The 16,410-nt window shown below is 53.0% G+C and overlaps 1 protein-coding gene across 1 annotated transcript in view; it reads left to right on the top strand.

The window, feature by feature from the left end:
• Nucleotides 1–15,898, top strand: part of LOC113487238 (NADPH--cytochrome P450 reductase) — a 29,311-nt gene extending 13,413 nt beyond the window's left edge. The window contains exons 3-16 of the mRNA XM_026861709.1: nt 4,598–4,646; nt 5,508–5,636; nt 6,260–6,409; nt 7,875–7,999; nt 8,923–9,012; nt 9,448–9,546; nt 10,188–10,304; nt 11,121–11,239; nt 12,438–12,619; nt 12,781–12,930; nt 13,483–13,750; nt 14,177–14,322; nt 14,583–14,668; nt 14,917–15,898. Coding sequence (XP_026717510.1) covers nt 4,598–4,646; nt 5,508–5,636; nt 6,260–6,409; nt 7,875–7,999; nt 8,923–9,012; nt 9,448–9,546; nt 10,188–10,304; nt 11,121–11,239; nt 12,438–12,619; nt 12,781–12,930; nt 13,483–13,750; nt 14,177–14,322; nt 14,583–14,668; nt 14,917–15,061 — 1,855 coding nt within the window. The 3' untranslated portion in view covers nt 15,062–15,898. The remainder of the gene's footprint in view (nt 1–4,597; nt 4,647–5,507; nt 5,637–6,259; nt 6,410–7,874; nt 8,000–8,922; nt 9,013–9,447; nt 9,547–10,187; nt 10,305–11,120; nt 11,240–12,437; nt 12,620–12,780; nt 12,931–13,482; nt 13,751–14,176; nt 14,323–14,582; nt 14,669–14,916) is intronic.
• Nucleotides 15,899–16,410: the final 512 nt, after the last annotated feature.

A 16,410-nucleotide genomic window follows, 5' to 3' on the forward strand; every position in this document is an offset into this window, starting at 1 on the left:
GAACAAGCAAATCAGCAAGATACAGGAGCCGTCTGTCAGCCACTGCCTGTGGCTGGCTGGACACAGCAAGCTGGTCCATGGGCAGGCAGGGGCAGGCCCCTCTGCAGGCAGGGAAGCTGTCCCAGACCCGTGAAGGCAGAGAGCCCTCAGTGGGGCTGTCTCCAGCTGAAGTGGAGAGCCTTGACCTGAAGACTTTCTCTGCAGCTCTGCCTTGACTCGCCAGACTGTCCTAAACTACTTTATCTATGGTATCGGGTGATGGTTTTTGTTGTGTCACTTTGGCCCCCAACTTCAGCTTCGGCCTCAGAAGACTGGAGGATGGAAGTGGTGAACAGCAGTTCAGATGCATCATGATGGCTGCTGCTTTAGCAGGTTTGCTCGCAGCGTGGGAGAGTGCAAGCAGAGTCTCCGACCTGAACGCAGCGTCCAGCATCTTGGTGCCCTCCTGGGGTTTTGGGGAGCCCCGCTGAGCAGCACACCTTGATCGAGCCACATCAGCTCAGCAGGATCTGCAAAAGAAATGTCGCTGCAACTGCTCTTGAGTGTGAAAGAACAGATGCATGGTCAAAATACCCTGTTCTGGATGGCACCTGAGCTGGGTTTGCTCTGCATGGCTCCACCAGCCTGTGTCGCCTGGGAACAGTCATGATCTTGCCCTGACAATGCATCTCTGCGTTCAGCCACAGCTCAGGCGCTTGCTGATCCCTCACCCTTGCAGCCAAGAGGAGCTGTTTTCCTGCCTGAAGTCCACAGAGAAGGGTCAGAGTCCAGCATATGCAGAGATTTCCCACGTACAAGACGTCCTGTACCTGTGTTGTGTAATACACGTGTGCGTGGGGCAGGCTGGGATACCGCCCTCTGAGGATTGTTTGCGTTTTGACCGTTTTCAGACTTAATTGAAACCACTGGAGCAGCTTTCCCACAGCCTGCTCTGCAGATGTCATTAAGGAGAACGGCTCTCGATCGCCACGCAGCCACGGCCACTGTGCTTCCTCGCTGGGGAATGCACTCATTTATTTTTATTCTTCAGCTGCGCCTCCTCTTCGTGTTTCCCAATCACAGATTTCTTTCCTTTCTCATGTGCCCATTCCAGAGTCGTGCAGACTGTCGCCCTGGGGAGATGTAATCGAGTCAGCGATTGGTATGCTGGGTGTCACCCCCTCCCTTCTCCCCCTCTCTTTAACATTGTTTGGGGCATGAATTGGCTTATCTCTATTCTGCAGCTCTAGAGAAATCCATTCCCTGGTGCTTGTAGGGCTTCCTGTGCCAGGAATTGCTCCAACTCCTTAGCCTGATTAGCTCTCTTTGCTGCCTGCGTGTGTGTTAGAGAGAGACCGACCATCTCTAATTTAATTTAATAGGATCCTGAAGAGAACAAACTCCTTTGAGCTGCCTCCGTAATGGCACTGCCATAGTTACCCATAGCGTTGCTCACGCAGTGTCTGGAATCATTTCATTCAGCTACAGCGTCGACTTTTTTTTTTTTTTTTTAGAAAAAAGAATATATATAAAAGCAGCTGTGATATAAACAGTTTCCAAGGTAACAAGGCTGGGGGAGGGTTTTGTGTCCCGTCCCCCTGCTCCACGCGGATGGGAGAGGGCCGTGTGCTGCGGAGGATCCTGGGAGGTGTCATTCTCCACTCCTAATTCCTTTCTGCCACTGCTGCCAGATGTTGCAGTTTCTCAGGACTGCGCGGATCCACTCAGTAACTTCCGAAGCCCCACCACGAGGATCTGAGCAGGCAGGACCATTCCTGCTATGACCCGTGCTGGGACCTTTTGTGCCGGCTCTCTTCTCCTTAACAAAAGGCTGACGCTTGGCTTTAATGCCCAGGAGGAGCAGAATGGAAAGGCCTGTGTGCGTGTTGCTCCAGAGCTAAGTTAGATCCGTCCCCCTACACCTCCCCTTGCAGACAGACACGGCTGCCCTGCGACTCTTTGTCTGCCTCTTGCCTGCCCCAGCCATGGGCTGCGTGTACTCGGCCCCGCGAGAAGAGGTGGCCCTGGCGAGGTGAGTTAATCTGCCCCATGGGCAGGCGGGATCACTCTGACTCGGAGGGTCGCTCCTGCCACCCCAAAGCTGGGTGGAGTGGGGTCCTTCTCCCTTCTGGGGCAGGAGGAGAAGTAAGGCGAGAGTCTGCTCAGAGGCAGGCTGTTCCAGAGGAGACCCTTCTGTCAGTGCTCGGGTTTCTCTGCAATGGCCAGGCTGTGTTCTCTCTTGTGGCTGTATGTGTGCTTTCAGGAGCAAAGTGATGGGCATGGGAGCTTTCTGAAGGAGAGATGTTCAGCTGAGACACTTTGATATTGTTGCTGAGCTGCTGGGAACTTCCTCCTCTCTCCTTTCTTTCTCCTGCAGTCAAAGTATCGGAGAGCCCTGGGTGTCACTTGTGCTGTGGGCTCTCACCAAGGGTGGGCAATCTGTACAAGCTAGATTCTCCAACAGTGGAGTTAATCCTCTTTCTTCCACCCATCGCTTCTTCTAACACTCCTAGTTGCTACCCTGAGCTATCTAAGCTGTAAGAGCATTTGTTGCTGAAAATACACTTTCTCTTAAAAGTTTTCCTGGCTGAGCAGCAAAAAGGAGTGTCATTTCTGTCTCCAGTGTCTGTGAGTTTTTGCAGCTCAGATTTTTCAAGCCACCCTGATGAAGAAATTTCAGGGAGTTGTGTAGCCTTTTTTCAAAAGCCAGACTCATTATTTCTTCTGTGTCTGAGCCACAGACTGTTCACAACACTTCAGTGCAGGATTGCCTCCTTTGAAAATGGACAAGCTCCATGTGCTGCACCCTTTTCTCTTCCAGAGGGAGCTTGCTGAAAGGATCTAAAACGGTTTTTTTTTTTCCTTTAAAAGCGTTTTGTTTAGCAGTTGACCCAACAGCTATTTTAATTGGATCTCATTTGCAGAAGGCAGTAAACCAAAGAGGTTCACCGGGGAGCCAAAAGCTAAGTGCAAGTTAAGTCTTGTGAGCTGGCTGGGGGGCAGCTTGCCCGAGCCCCTGTCCCGACAGTAGCGTGGGCAGGGTTGGGGCTGCTCTCTGAAGATGCTTGTGATATCCCTGTTCCCATCGGGGACAAATGACAACACAAGAGACTTTTAACTGCTGAGAGAGCAAAGTGGGGGGTGCAAAGCCGCTCTCTCCTGGGAGCACAGCTGCCTTTGGTAGCTTTTTTTGGGTAGGGTTTGCTCATCTTCCGTGCATGCTGTATGAGACTGTTGGTGCGCAGAGCTGTCAGTCCTGGTTATGGAGCTCACTGATACCTTTGGGTAGAAAGGGGTGCTTGAAGGCATGTGTTACTGAACACCCCCCACCCTGCCGCTCCGTGTCTGTGTGTGTGCTCTGCAAATGCCTCTGCACATCCGCAGAGATCCCTCCCTCTGGACTGAAGAGTTTAGGAAACTGTTAGCGAGCTCTGCACATTCTCACATGGGCTGGAGCCAAAGCCATTTGTTTTTTGCCTGGAGGCTTCTCTCTTCCCACAGGAGACCCAGCCTTGCATTCTTCCATTGTGAAAGAGAAACAGGAACGGGTCCCATGTTCCACCTCCCCGCTACGGAAGCTCCAATGGGGAAGACAGCAAGTGAGCTCCTGGCACTTGCCCTCCTGCCTTGAAAGACCCCAGCACCTAATCTGACTGTAGCTAGAGCCACCTCTGCTTGTGAGGCTCCCAGGATCCCTGGGGCTGGGTTGCTTTCACCCTGTGACACTAAAACCCCATGGGTGTGCTTAGGATAGCAAAGCTTTTCTGGCTCCCTACCTAATAGGGTAGCCAGAGTGGTGTGAATCTCTGCCTTGATGTTTCTGACGGTGCTGTGATTTGTCCTGCTTCTGAGCTAGAGAAAGCTGCCTCCATGCAATAAAACAAACACTCTCTGTGCTGGAGATCCGCACTGGGGATGCAAACGCCAGCGTGGGAACGAGCCCTGCAGGACCTCAGCAGGCAGTTGGTTGCCTTGCTGGCAGCTTTGTGGGTCCGATCAGCTGCCTCCGTCTGCTCTGCAGGGCTCTCCAGCTCTGGGACTCATGTCTGGCATGCTGTTTTGAGGTCGGAACAGCTGGTTTTTAGCCCTGTCTGACTTCAGGCTTGGGGAATCTGCCCTGGGGGTCATGGGTGAGGATCGATCCTCTGCCTGTCTGCTGCAGCGGGGGAAGCAGGGAGCTTTCCCTTCCCTTCTCTCCCACCATGGCTTGGCCCCTGGGATTTATCTGGAGACATACTCTTGCATTGTAGCTCTGTGAGATCCTTGTGACCTGCTCAGGTGTGAAGCCTCTTGGAGCAGTTGATAGAGTAAAGGTTTCCTGACACCCAGGGCTGAGTGCCTGGGCTTTGCCTGTGGGAGGATTTACCGATGGAGGTAAGGCAGGGGGTCAGCTTTTCCCCTCTGCTCTCGGAGTCCCTGCTCCATGGGTGTGTGCAGAGAAGTCCTGAGCTGAGCAACAGTCATCCCTGGGACAGGATAAATAAGAGTGGTTGATGAGGACTCTCACCCCTTTGGGTAGCTTTCCTGCGATCTGGGAGCCACGTTTTCCCCACTTGCTTATTTCTGAACTTAAAGAATGAATGTGCTTATCTGAAAGGAGGTTCTTGCTGTCTTTCAGAGCAGCTCCAGTGAGAGACAGCAGCTTCATTGAGAAGATGAAGAAGACGGTAAGCTTCTTGCTCTGGCTATGTGGGGCACTGGGAAGGAAGGTGGGGGAGCTTGTGTCCTTCCCAGTTTCCTCTGGAGTCTGTCTAGTTGTCAGCAAGGGGACTGGTTTGGATACAGAGACATGTCTGCTGCAAAGAGCATCCAGAGGAAGGCTGTGTGGGCAGGAATAGCTCTCTCAGTCTATGCCTGAGAGTTATTCTTAGAAGAAAAAATTAAAGTGAAAATTTGGTGCAAAAAAAGTGTAATACGAGATCAAAGTCAGAAGGAGAGATGGCAAAGACTTTAAAGTCATTGGCTGGCAGTTGTTTATCTGTATGGTTGGTTCCCAAACTGGCTCAGTATGGAATGGGAACTGTTGTATGCAGAACTGGCAGCTTTTGACTCTGCTGGACTGGACACAAGAGGAAGCAGAGGAAGAAGCAAGGGCTGGATATGTTTTCCGTTTTACTTCAAAGTAGGTGGCTTGTGGCAGAGCAGGAGCTCTGGTGCTGAGGCGCTTTCCCAAAGCTTAGGCAAATCTGCTTTCTCATCCAGGGAGTTCCCTGTTTCCAGGAGTCACACTGCAGCCTTGAGGCTGGGTATAAATCTTGAGGGTTTATTCTTTGCTTTGGGTTTGTCTGACCTGAGTCATCCCTCTGAGATTGACAGGACTCATGTTCTTATTAACAGCTTAGCCTTGAGTTTTCTGCTGCAAACCCAGCCTGGAGTCCTGTACCGAGTGCAGACTCTTAACTGCCTTTAGGTTGCAGTCCAGGGCTCCTGATACCAGATGTTTCCTTTGCCTCTGACGAGATGTGCTTCATCCTTGCATTTGCCAAATGAGTAATCACCATTTAACAGGGATTTATTTTTCTCTCCAGGGGCGAAACATAGTGGTTTTCTATGGTTCCCAGACGGGTACAGCAGAGGAGTTTGCCAATCGTCTTTCCAAAGATGCTCATCGCTATGGCCTTCGGGGCATGGCAGCAGATCCAGAGGAGTATGACTTGGTAAGTTAGCCATGAACAGCCTCAGGATAGGTAACATCCTTTTATGTCCCCTGAAAATAAATGGAAGGAGCCTGGCCAAGGGACAGTTTCCCTTTTAGTCACGTCGTTGAGGGGAGAAAAGATCAGCCTGAGAGATGGAGAGATGGACTTGGTCCTTGCCATTCCACAGATCTGGAGTGAGCACTGCAACATGACTGAAAAAGGGAAGTGGTCTAGAGTGTTTGGGAAGTGCAAATCATCCACTGTCAGCATGAAACTTGCTCCATATTCCTTCTGTAGTTAGCATTGGGCCCATACTGCGGCAGGCTTGGACAGAGGCACTGACATTGTGGTGTTCTCCAAAGTGAACAACGATCCTGGTCCCTTAAAGCCCTGTATGGAAAATCCCATTGCTTTTCTGGTGGGGTAGAAGAATTGACTTGCAGTCCAGCGAGGGTGATTAGCTTTATTTCCCCTTCCGTTTTGAGTGGGTTTGGCCTTTCCCAATCCCTTTTGTAATCAGCTGTTTGACATTACGTGGTGCTGTTCTGCTCAACCAGAGGTATTCTGTATTGTAGGAATAGACTTGCCCAATAACCGTGTTGTGGGATCCCTTGAGGGTTTATTCTTTCCTTTGGTTGTAGTCGGATCTGAGTCGCCTCTCAGAGATTGACAAGTCCTTGGCTGTGTTCTGCATGGCCACTTACGGTGAAGGTGATCCCACGGACAATGCCCAAGACTTCTACGACTGGCTGCAGGAGGCTGACGCTGACTTGTCGGGTCTCCGATTTGCAGTAAGTGGCTCAATTCCAGCTTATGTTGCATTTGGGCAAGAAAGTCAGAAGCCTTCCACTGTGCCTGCATGTGGCTTAGGTAAAGGCACAACATGATGTCTATGCCTTGTATGCCTGTGTCAGATGCAGCCCCTATTGTCTTCCTCCCCAGGTTTCATAGACGCTTGCAAACATATATCTGGGGGGCTTTAAATGCAGAGTCAGAGTACTCTCTCCACTCCCTAAATCACAAGGGTTTGCTGGTAATGTCTTGCCACAAACAGCCCAGCAGGCATTGAATACAAGGTCTGTAAATGAGTTACAGGCTGCTGCTGCTGCTGTTCAGAAGTTAATTGAGCAGCCCCAGGCCAGATCTTCTCCTGCAAATTAAATCACTTGGAGTGTGTAGCACTCTTCCTGTGCTGAGCTGAATAATTGGCTGAGATACAGCCACCTCACCTAAAGCCCAGCCAAATTCCTTAGGCAGCATAATAATTGCAAATGAGGAGAAAATCCACTGCTGGAGATGTTAAGCTGCTCTGTGTAAGCACTGAGCAAACATTTGCTGAGCGGTCTGTGGGAGGCAAGGGGCAGCAGTCATTCTCCAGGGAGTCCAGGCTTTTCCTGGTCCCTCTAGGAGATGGTGCAGGCAGCTCTTGTATGTGCATCCCCTTGACGTGCCCAAGGCCTGGCTCAGCAGAGGTGTGGTACCTACTGACCAGCAAACACTCCAGTGGTAAATTCTTACTCAAGGTCCATGAATAGCTGACGGGGAGCTGGGAGAGGACTTGCTGTCTGTCTTCAACTTTTGTATCAGCACTAGCATGGCCAGGCAGGGAAAGGGAAGGGATCTTACCCCTGTACTGGGCACTGGTGAGGCTGCACCTCGATGAGTGGGTTCAGTTTTGGGCCCCTCACCCCAAAAAGGCCATTGAATGACTCGAGTGTGTCCAGAGAAGGGCAACAGAGCTGGGGCAGGGTCTGGAGCACAGGTCTGCTGGGGAGCGGCTGAGGGAACTGGGGGGGTTTAGTCTGGAGAAGAGGAGGCTGAGGGGAGACCTCCTGGCCCTCTACAGCTCCCTGGCAGGAGGGTGCAGAGTGGGGGGATGAGTCTCTTGAGCCAAGGAACCAGCGCCAGGCCAAGAGGGAATGGCCTCAAGCTGTGCCAGGGCAGGGTTAGACTGGATATTAGGGAAGCATTTCTTTTCAGAAGGGGTTGTTGTGTGTTGGAATGGGTTGCCCAGGGCAGGGGGGAGTCCCCATCTCTGGAAGGGTTTAAGAGTTGGCCTGACACAGTGCTGAGGGATCTGGTGGAGTTGAGAATGGTCAGTGTGAGGTTAATGGTTGGACTGAATGATCTTCAAGGTCTTTTCCAGCCAAGATGATTCTGTGATTCCTTTGCTGGGTGATACTGGCTGGAGGATGCCAACTGGATGGGAAACATCCAGCCGCTGCTTCTCCACACTCATCAGCATTCCCTTTCTAGGTCTTTGGGCTGGGGAACAAGACTTATGAACACTTCAATGCCATGGGAAAGTATGTGGACAAGAGACTGGAGGAACTTGGAGCCCAACGCATCTTTGAACTTGGGCTGGGAGATGATGATGGCAAGTGAGTAGCTTAGCTTGAAGGTCTGGGCAGAGCTGACTAAAGCGTTGTGGAAGGGGCCTTGACAGGGAGTTGGCTCTACTACTAAGACAGAAGTAAACTCCCATAGCACTAGCTGTGGGAGCTGATGTGTCTCTGTGTGTCTGTGTGCTCTCTCACAATTGGATCCCTGTACACTTGGAGTATCCTAGAGGATCCTGTGTCTGGGAAAGGCAACATCAGCTTTAAATGACCTTAGTTACAGACTTGAGGAGGCTTTGCAGCTTCCTCTGCCCACCTGCAGCTCCCTTGCTAACCCAGCCTGTATGGATAAACTCACCCATCCCTGTGCAGGAGGCAAACTCCATCTCCTTGTGAACTGTTTTATGGTGGAAGGCAGCAATTTTTTAACTTGGACAATGATTTTGGGGTTTTTGACCTCTCTATGATCACCTGAGCACTGTGTAATGCTCAACTTAACCAGCTTAATTTAACCAGCTTAACCTAGGAAATTGCATCTACCTGTGGCTTTACCTCTAAGGGCTGCAAGACCTGATGAGAGGGATGTGCTCTATGTGGGAGACTCTGAGCCCAGAAAAATAAGCATTGCCATGGTGGAATCTGCCTTTAGGAAGGTGACCTAATAACAGGAGTGTGTGAGAGGGAGATGAGTTGGTTAAAGACAGAGTCTGAATAACAAAGCCTTCCTTGGCAGACTGGTGAAGGAAAGGGGTGGCACAGTTCCCTCCTACCCACTTAGTGATCAGAAGATGCTCTTCTGGCAATTTGTGGGCATGTAGACATACCAAAACTGCTTGGATCCAAGGGCAAATGCATTTTCCTTTGGTGAAGGAGGAATTCCATAGGGATCTCAGATGGCTCCTCTGGGAATAGCCCTTCTCTCCCCCTTGGACAGGGTTACTGAATCTCTCTTTTGCCCTGGCTAGCTTGGAAGAAGATTTTATCACCTGGAGAGAGCAGTTCTGGCCAGCAGTGTGTGAACACTTTGGGGTGGAGGCTACAGGAGAAGAGTCCAGGTGGGTATGGGAGCAGGTTCTTCTGGGTGCAGAGAGATTGGCCACCTCTGAGTGGTGGCTGTGGCATCAGCCCTGAGCTGCTGTCCCCTTTCCTGTGTGCTGCCTCCCAAACTTGAGAGGGCACATGTGAAGAGAGTGGGGGCTGTTTGGACTGAGCCTGAACCCAGCTGTGGATTTCTGGTCTGAAGAGGGATGTGATGGGTTTGGTCCCTTTGTGGGGAGCTTTGCTGGGTTGTGATGCTCCCAGTGAAGCTGATGTTTCCTCCTGGTTTGGGCTTTCTGCCTGATTCCTGATGTCTTGAGAGGGGCAAAGGGGTTGAAGTTGCATTTGTTTTTGAACTGCAGCAAATCCAGCAAAGCAGATGTTGGTTCTAGATGTACCTTGCGATTTCTGGTTTGACTTTTTTCTCTTTTCTTTCCCCCTTCCTCCTCCAGCATCCGCCAGTATGAGCTGGTGGTGCACACAGATGTGAACATGAACAAAGTCTACACGGGTGAGATGGGTCGTCTCAAGAGCTACGAGAACCAGAAGCCGTAAGTGCCACACAGCCCTGGGCAGGGTGTACGTGGGCCAGGCTTTGCCTGGCAGAGTCCTTGGTGTTTCTAACAACATGTGCTATGTGGGCAGTGTCGTTTTTGCAACGCAGCCGTGTGGCAGATACCTGCCCAAGAGAAATGGGCTCAGACCTTCACTGGGACTCTGAGGGATTCCCTGGTTAATGAATCATTAGCAAGTGAGAAGATGGCTGTGTTCACATGTCCTGTTTGGCTGGTACATTTGCAGCACCTGTCTTGAGGTCACTGTCTGTCCTTGCCCAGGGAAGCTAATGCGTGATGGTTGCTTGCAGCATTACTTTGGAGAGAAGAGCTGTATAAATTATTTCCAAACTGAAATATTTCTTTGAGATGTGACGTTCTTCCAATCTCCTTTTGTATCACTTGTTTTTAATGGGACCGAAGCTGTGCTTAGAAGGAAAATGATCAGTTTTCTCTGCCAGTGTGGGTAGCAGCAGGATCATAATTTGGTTTGTGGTGTGCTTTGAAACATGAGCCAGGACAGCCCCATGCTCAAATCGTGGGAGCCTGCTCTGGAGACAGAGGGAGCATGCTTGGATACAGAAAGCACTGTCAGCCTGCAGGAGAGTAACCCAGAGGATCCTTGTCTTCCCTTCTAGGCCGTTTGATGCCAAGAACCCCTTCCTGGCCCAGGTTACAGAGAACCGCAAGCTGAACGAGGGTGGAGAGCGACACCTCATGCACCTGGAGCTGGATATCTCCAATTCCAAAATCAGGTAGTTTTCCCTGGGAGACTGTTCCTCTGTTCTGGCAGGAGCAGTCTGCATCAGGAGCATGTAACAAGGATGTGCCACTGGTCTCATCCAGCACTTCAGAAGGGGACCTTGTTCTCACAGTTACTTAACACTGCCCCTCTGGGCTTCTGTACCACATGTCAGGTCTTTCTCCCAGCTCTTGTGCTGTGCCTGACTGTGCCAGCTGGCTGCTCTGGGTTCCTCCAGAGCTGGTTGCACATACCTGTCCTACCTGAGTAGTCTCAGTTGCAAGAATTCTCTAGAAGTCCTTGGAAAACTGAGGGGGCAGATGAGCTGTGAGAGAGGGGAGAGCTGGGATGGCTCATGCCTGGGTTTGCCTGGCTTAGGTGTACCAGCATAGGAGGAATAAAGCCCTGTTCTTAAAAACCCTCATGCTTAAATTCCTCTGTGTGTGTGTGTGAGAAAGCTGTGAATCCATGTGGCTTAATGTAACAAAATGCTGCAGAGGTTTTGAGCAGCTTTGCTCCTTGCCTGTCAGGGAGTTAACTTGTCCTTGATGAAAGTCCAGCCTTGCTGAAGTCTCTGGCAAATCTGCTGTTACTTTGGAGGTCCCTTCTGAAAATGGTGGTTTTAAGAACCACCATTATTCCGCAATGGTCCTTTCTGCTGTTTCTGCTGGCTCTTGGGGATTCCTGACTCTGTGGCAGGTCAGATATTGGAGCTGTCATACTGCCCCTTGCACTAGCCCGCTTTGTCTTCTAGCTGAGCAACTCAGGCTTGGGGTGGACAAGAAGTGGTGCTGGTGTTTCATCTGCTCTCCTCCTGCTCTCGTGCCAGGTACGAGTCTGGGGACCACGTGGCAGTGTACCCAGCCAATGACTCTTCTCTGGTGAATCAGATTGGTGAGATCCTGGGCATGGATCTGGACACGATCATGTCCCTAAACAATTTGGACGGTGAGTGTGGATCACCCCTGAGTGTCAGGAGTTCTCCTTCAGCTATGGCCTCTATCCTTCCCACCAGAGCAGGGACCAGATCACCTTCAGGTCCCGTAGGGCACCTTCAGGCCAACAGAGATGTCCCATGGCCACACAGTCTGCCATGCCATTCTAGCAGCGGCACAGAGCCTGCTGCTGGGAGCCAGCTGAAGTGGGCCAGTTGTGAAATTTACTTAGTGTAAATGTTCAATAACACATTATATAACAGCATGCTCCTAATTATGACCATCAGTCCTCCAGAGCATGCCCCTGCTGCAGCAGCCCCAGAGCTCCATGGGGGCCTTGCTGTCTGAGATGCTGTTATGCAGTCTTTGAAGGAGGCACAGGCTTGGGGCTGAGCTGGCAGGAGGGAGCACTTGTGCTGATACAAAGACCTCTCCTTGGGCAGTGTTCCCAGCAGAGCTGGTCACTGGCAGGAGGGAGACGGCAGCTGCTGCCCATCTTACTCCTGAAGCAGGGCAGCCTGACCTGAGGCATCAGATGTGCTGGCCCAGGAGCCTAAGGGAGCTCCTGGTTTCAGGAGAGCAAGTGTCTGTAACGCACTGCCAGAGCCTGCTGTGCAGTGTCCCATGTTGTCTGGCCTCATGCTGTCATTCCTGTCCTTTCCGGAGCTCTTAATTTGCTGAACTGAATGGCTCCAGCCTTGACTGCTGGCACTTTCCTGTGGCGCCTCTGAGCACAACTGTCCGTGGCTGAAGGAGACTAAGGACACTTCCGAGGCCAGATCTGAAGGAGGTGTAAGTGTGTGAGGCCAAATTAGCTGTGGAGAACAGCTGTGGAGAACAGCTCTCCTGCTTGGTCTGGGAGTTTGCTGGGTGCCTCTGTGTTATCTCAGGGCAGAGAGCCCCGGTGGGGAGCATGGAGTATTTTTTTTTTTTACTGATAAGCTGTCAGGCAGCATCTGTGAAACACAAAAGGGGCTACTGGGAGATGTAGCTGCCTGGAGAAGGAGGTGTGCTGGAGCTGCTTCAGTGTGGGATCAGGGCTTGGGCCAACAGGCTGATTCAGCTCTAGGGCTGCTCTCTCCTCCCTGAAGCCCATTCTCTGTCTCCAGCTCTCATACACTGCGCGTAGCTGCTGGCACAAAATCTCTAACATAACAGCAAGTGGTTGCTGATTTCTGATTTTTTTTTTTTTTTTTCTCTTCCTTATCCAGAGGAATCCAATAAGAAACACCCCTTCCCCTGCCCCACGTCCTACCGTACAGCCCTGACGTACTACCTGGACATCACTAACCCGCCCCGCACCAACGTCCTCTACGAGCTGGCCCAGTACGCCACGGACACCAGCGAGCAGGAGCGCCTCCGCAAAATGGCATCGTCTGCTGCTGAGGGGAAGGTGGGAGCTGTGGCCTGCCCAGCAGAGCTGCTGGCTTGAACTGGGTGCTGGGGGATCCTCAAATGGGATCTGGGACTGCTGGGCACCACGTGCAGAGAGCTGAGGGGGTGTTTGCCAACCACATAGGGAAGTTGTCATGTGTGTGCCCTCCTTGCCTGCAGGCTCTCTACCTCAGCTGGGTGGTGGAAGCCCGGAGGAACATCCTGGCCATCCTGCAGGACATGCCCTCGCTGCGCCCCCCCCTTGACCACTTGTGTGAGCTCCTGCCCCGCCTGCAGGCCCGCTACTACTCCATCGCCTCCTCCTCCAAGGTGAGTGTGCTTCCAGCAGGGACTCAGCCTGCTGAGGCTTCAGCTGCAGCTCCACAGTGCCACCATCCCCCTGTCCAGCTGGGGACAGGACATGGGGAACTTGCCCTGTCAACACTTTCTGTGAGGGGGGCCAGCTCTAGTTATCTCTGTGCATGAGAATAAAGAAAGTTGGTTATCCCAACTTTCACAGGGTCTGCAGAGGGTCACACAGCTGTGCCCTGATACCACCCTGTTCCCTGCAGCCCTGCTCCTCTTCACCCATAGGCTGTGCTTTCAGGGCTTGGAAGCAAGGTGGTATTTTAGGAGTTGGCCAAAATTCACACTACGCTTTGTGCCTGAAGCCTGAGGTTGTTCGTGATACTATGGTCCTGTGATGAGCTGGGTGCAAGACAGAATGTGGGCCATGCTGGGAGGTTTGATCTGCCAGGGGAGGAGTAGCTGTCCCAGTGTTAACATTAGCTTAAACTTTTCCCCATCCCTGAGCACGAGGGACTGAGCTGTGGGGTTGCTGGGGCTCTCTCTCAGCCTGGCACTGACATCCCTTCCCTGCAGGTTCACCCCAACGCCATCCACATCTGTGCGGTGACGGTGGAGTACGAGACCAAGACGGGACGCCTGAACAAAGGGGTGGCCACCAACTGGCTCAAGAACAAGATGCCCAACGAGAATGGGAGCAACTCCCTGGTGCCCATGTATGTCAGGAAGTCGCAGTTCCGTCTGCCCTTCAAACCCAGCACGCCTGTCATCATGATCGGGCCGGGAACTGGCATAGCCCCCTTCATCGGCTTCATTCAGGAGCGGGCCTGGCTGAAGCAGCAAGGTGAGTGCCCAGAAACTCCCCTGGGGCCTGGATCTGCTGCAGGACGGTGCTCTGCAGGGCCAGGTGGTGCCTCCAAGGTGCAGCCTGTGCTGCTCACATCGCTGATGGGACTAGCAAAAAGCAGAGGTGGTGGAGCAGGGTGAACAGCAGCAAATGGGAATGCTTTGTCTTCCTCTTGGCCACAGAGGATGTTTTGGGGGGGCAGATAGACATGGGCCAGTTCTCTGTCTTCTGCCACCATGTCTGAATAGTCACAGTCAAGTCACTTAGATCCATTTCTAAATCATCTGGGTATTTGGGGGAATCAAATCTTCAACTTCCCCTCAAACAGCAGCAGTTGTGCAGCTCTGTCTCCACCAGGTTGGCAGGACAAGGCGGGGTGGGGGCTTCAGGGGGCCAGCTGACGGGTGCTGTGTGACTCTGCAGGCAAAGAGGTGGGCGACACAGTGCTTTACTACGGCTGCCGCCACGAGCGTGAGGACTACCTGTACCGCAAGGAGCTGGCCCACTTCCATCAGGAGGGAGTCCTCACCCAGCTCAACGTTGCCTTCTCCAGGGACCAGGCTGAGAAGGTACCACTCTAGTCCCCCAGCCGCTTGCCTGTGCTGCCCGCAATCGCTCCCAGCTGTGGCAGTGGGGGAAGAAAAGCCTCTGAGGGCTGGAGACTCCCAGCCTGGAGCCTCGCTGCTAGCAAAGGCCCATGACAGTCATAGGAGCACCCAGCTCAGGGTCTGTGAGCCACGAGCATGGGCTTGGCTTCCCCTTTCTCGCCATGGCCTGTGGGGTGGGAGCTCTGTCCCTCTCACCTCACTGCCACCTTGTTTTCTGCCAGGTTTATGTTCAGCACTTACTGAAGAAGAACAAGGAAAACATCTGGAAGCTGCTTAATGAGGGGAATGCTCATATCTATGTGTGCGGGTAAGTCCAGGGGCAGGGAAGGGACTTCGGGAAAACGTTTCTATTCTCAGGAAAATGACCGTGACTCAGTTTACCTGCTTGTGTGTTTCAAGCCCTGGGAGGGTTGCGCTGTCCTTGTTCCAGGGAGGGCATGTGGCCGGGCAGATGGGCTGGGCTGAGTGAACTGTCCGTGTCCGGGTGTTGAGAGGCAGCCAGGGCTCTGTGCCTCTCATGTCTTACTGCCTCGCTCATGCTCCCCTTGTTTCCAGCGATGCTCGCAACATGGCCCGGGACGTGCAGAACACCTTCTACGAGATCGTGGCTGAGTTTGGGAACATGAGCCAGCCCCAGGCTGTGGACTATGTAAAGAAACTGATGACCAAGGGCCGGTACTCTTTGGACGTCTGGAGCTAAGAGCGAGGCTGGTGGGGCCGGGGAGAGAACGGGTCCCCCGGCATGGGCCTGTGGGAGCTGGAAAGTGCCTGCTCACCCACTACTGCTGTGGGTGACAGTGTTGTCCCCAGCTACCCCAGTGTCACTCCCAACCCCTCCTGGGCCACAGCAGCCCCCCCTGGGGCAGGCTGCGTACCCAGGGGGGTGGAAGGGGTTGAGAGGGGCAGAGGGGTAGCTCAGGCTGTTGTCCAGGAGCTGTGGTGCCCCTGGCACCCCAGGGAGCACCTCATGGCACCAGCCTTGAGGTCAGGGACCCAGGTGACGTGGGGCAGGAGCAATGGACGGTGCTGGAGGAGCTCTGGGCTCCTTCCCTGAACACAAAGTGTTGCCTTATCCCCTGGGGCTGGAGACCACCCTGCAGCATGGCCAGCCTGGCTCCGGCAGAGGAGTGGAGGAGCCAGCAGCCCCCTGTGTCGTGGGGTTGGGGTGAGGGCACAGCATGGGGTAGCAATGCATCCTCGCCTCCCTCCCACCCTGTTTGGCCATCTCTGGGATGTGGGGCTGGCAGCTGGCTCTGCACACAGGGCTGCCCCATGCCACCAGGGCCCCACAGGCACCCCACGCCTTTCCCCGGCTGCTCGCCTTCGCTCCAGCACGCAGCAGGGAGGGGATGGCTCCTCTCCCCTCAGAACAGACCTGCTCTGGGGCAGGGGGTGTGTGTCTGTCCACAGGGGCCCTGCTCCCTCCCTGGGGTCCGGCAGGTCCCCTGTGCCCAGCCCCTCCCTCATGCTGTGTATGGTCATTTTTTAAATACTGTTTTTATTTTAACATCTTTGTGATTTAATCATAGAAAAAAAACCCAACAACTTTCAGGCTGTCCAATGACTGTAAATTATTTAAATACATTTGCCCTTGGAATAAAATTACTGTTTCTGTAATTTCCTTCCTGCTCTCTCTCTCTCTGCTCAACCAGAGGGAATAGGGAGGCAGGAGCAATGGCTGCTAACCAGGAGGAAACCTAGGGCTCAGGCAGCAACTCTGGGTTTAGGGTGAGCTGGGGGCAGCCCCTACCCTGGGGGTGAGGATGGCAGTGGCAGGGACAGCTCTGGGCTGAGGCGCAGCTGTGCCCATGTGCTGTTGGACACCAACACACTGTGTTTGGGCAGCCAAAGCTCTGGCCACAGCCTGTGGGCTGGGGCGTGCCACGGATATTGTCTCCCTTCCTAGGGACTGGCACCAGAGGAGCTGAAATATGCTCCTTCCTGTCACTGATACCTGTTTCTGGAATTCTGCAATCGGACTCTGTGCCAGCAGGCTGACCTTGAATGGCAGCTCTAGAAATGCCCAGAGCTAATGCATTTGTCCACAAT

This window comes from Athene cunicularia, assembly GCF_003259725.1.
Source record: "Athene cunicularia isolate RWA chromosome 19 unlocalized genomic scaffold, athCun1 chr19_part1, whole genome shotgun sequence".
Classification (NCBI taxonomy): Eukaryota; Metazoa; Chordata; class Aves; order Strigiformes; family Strigidae; genus Athene; species Athene cunicularia.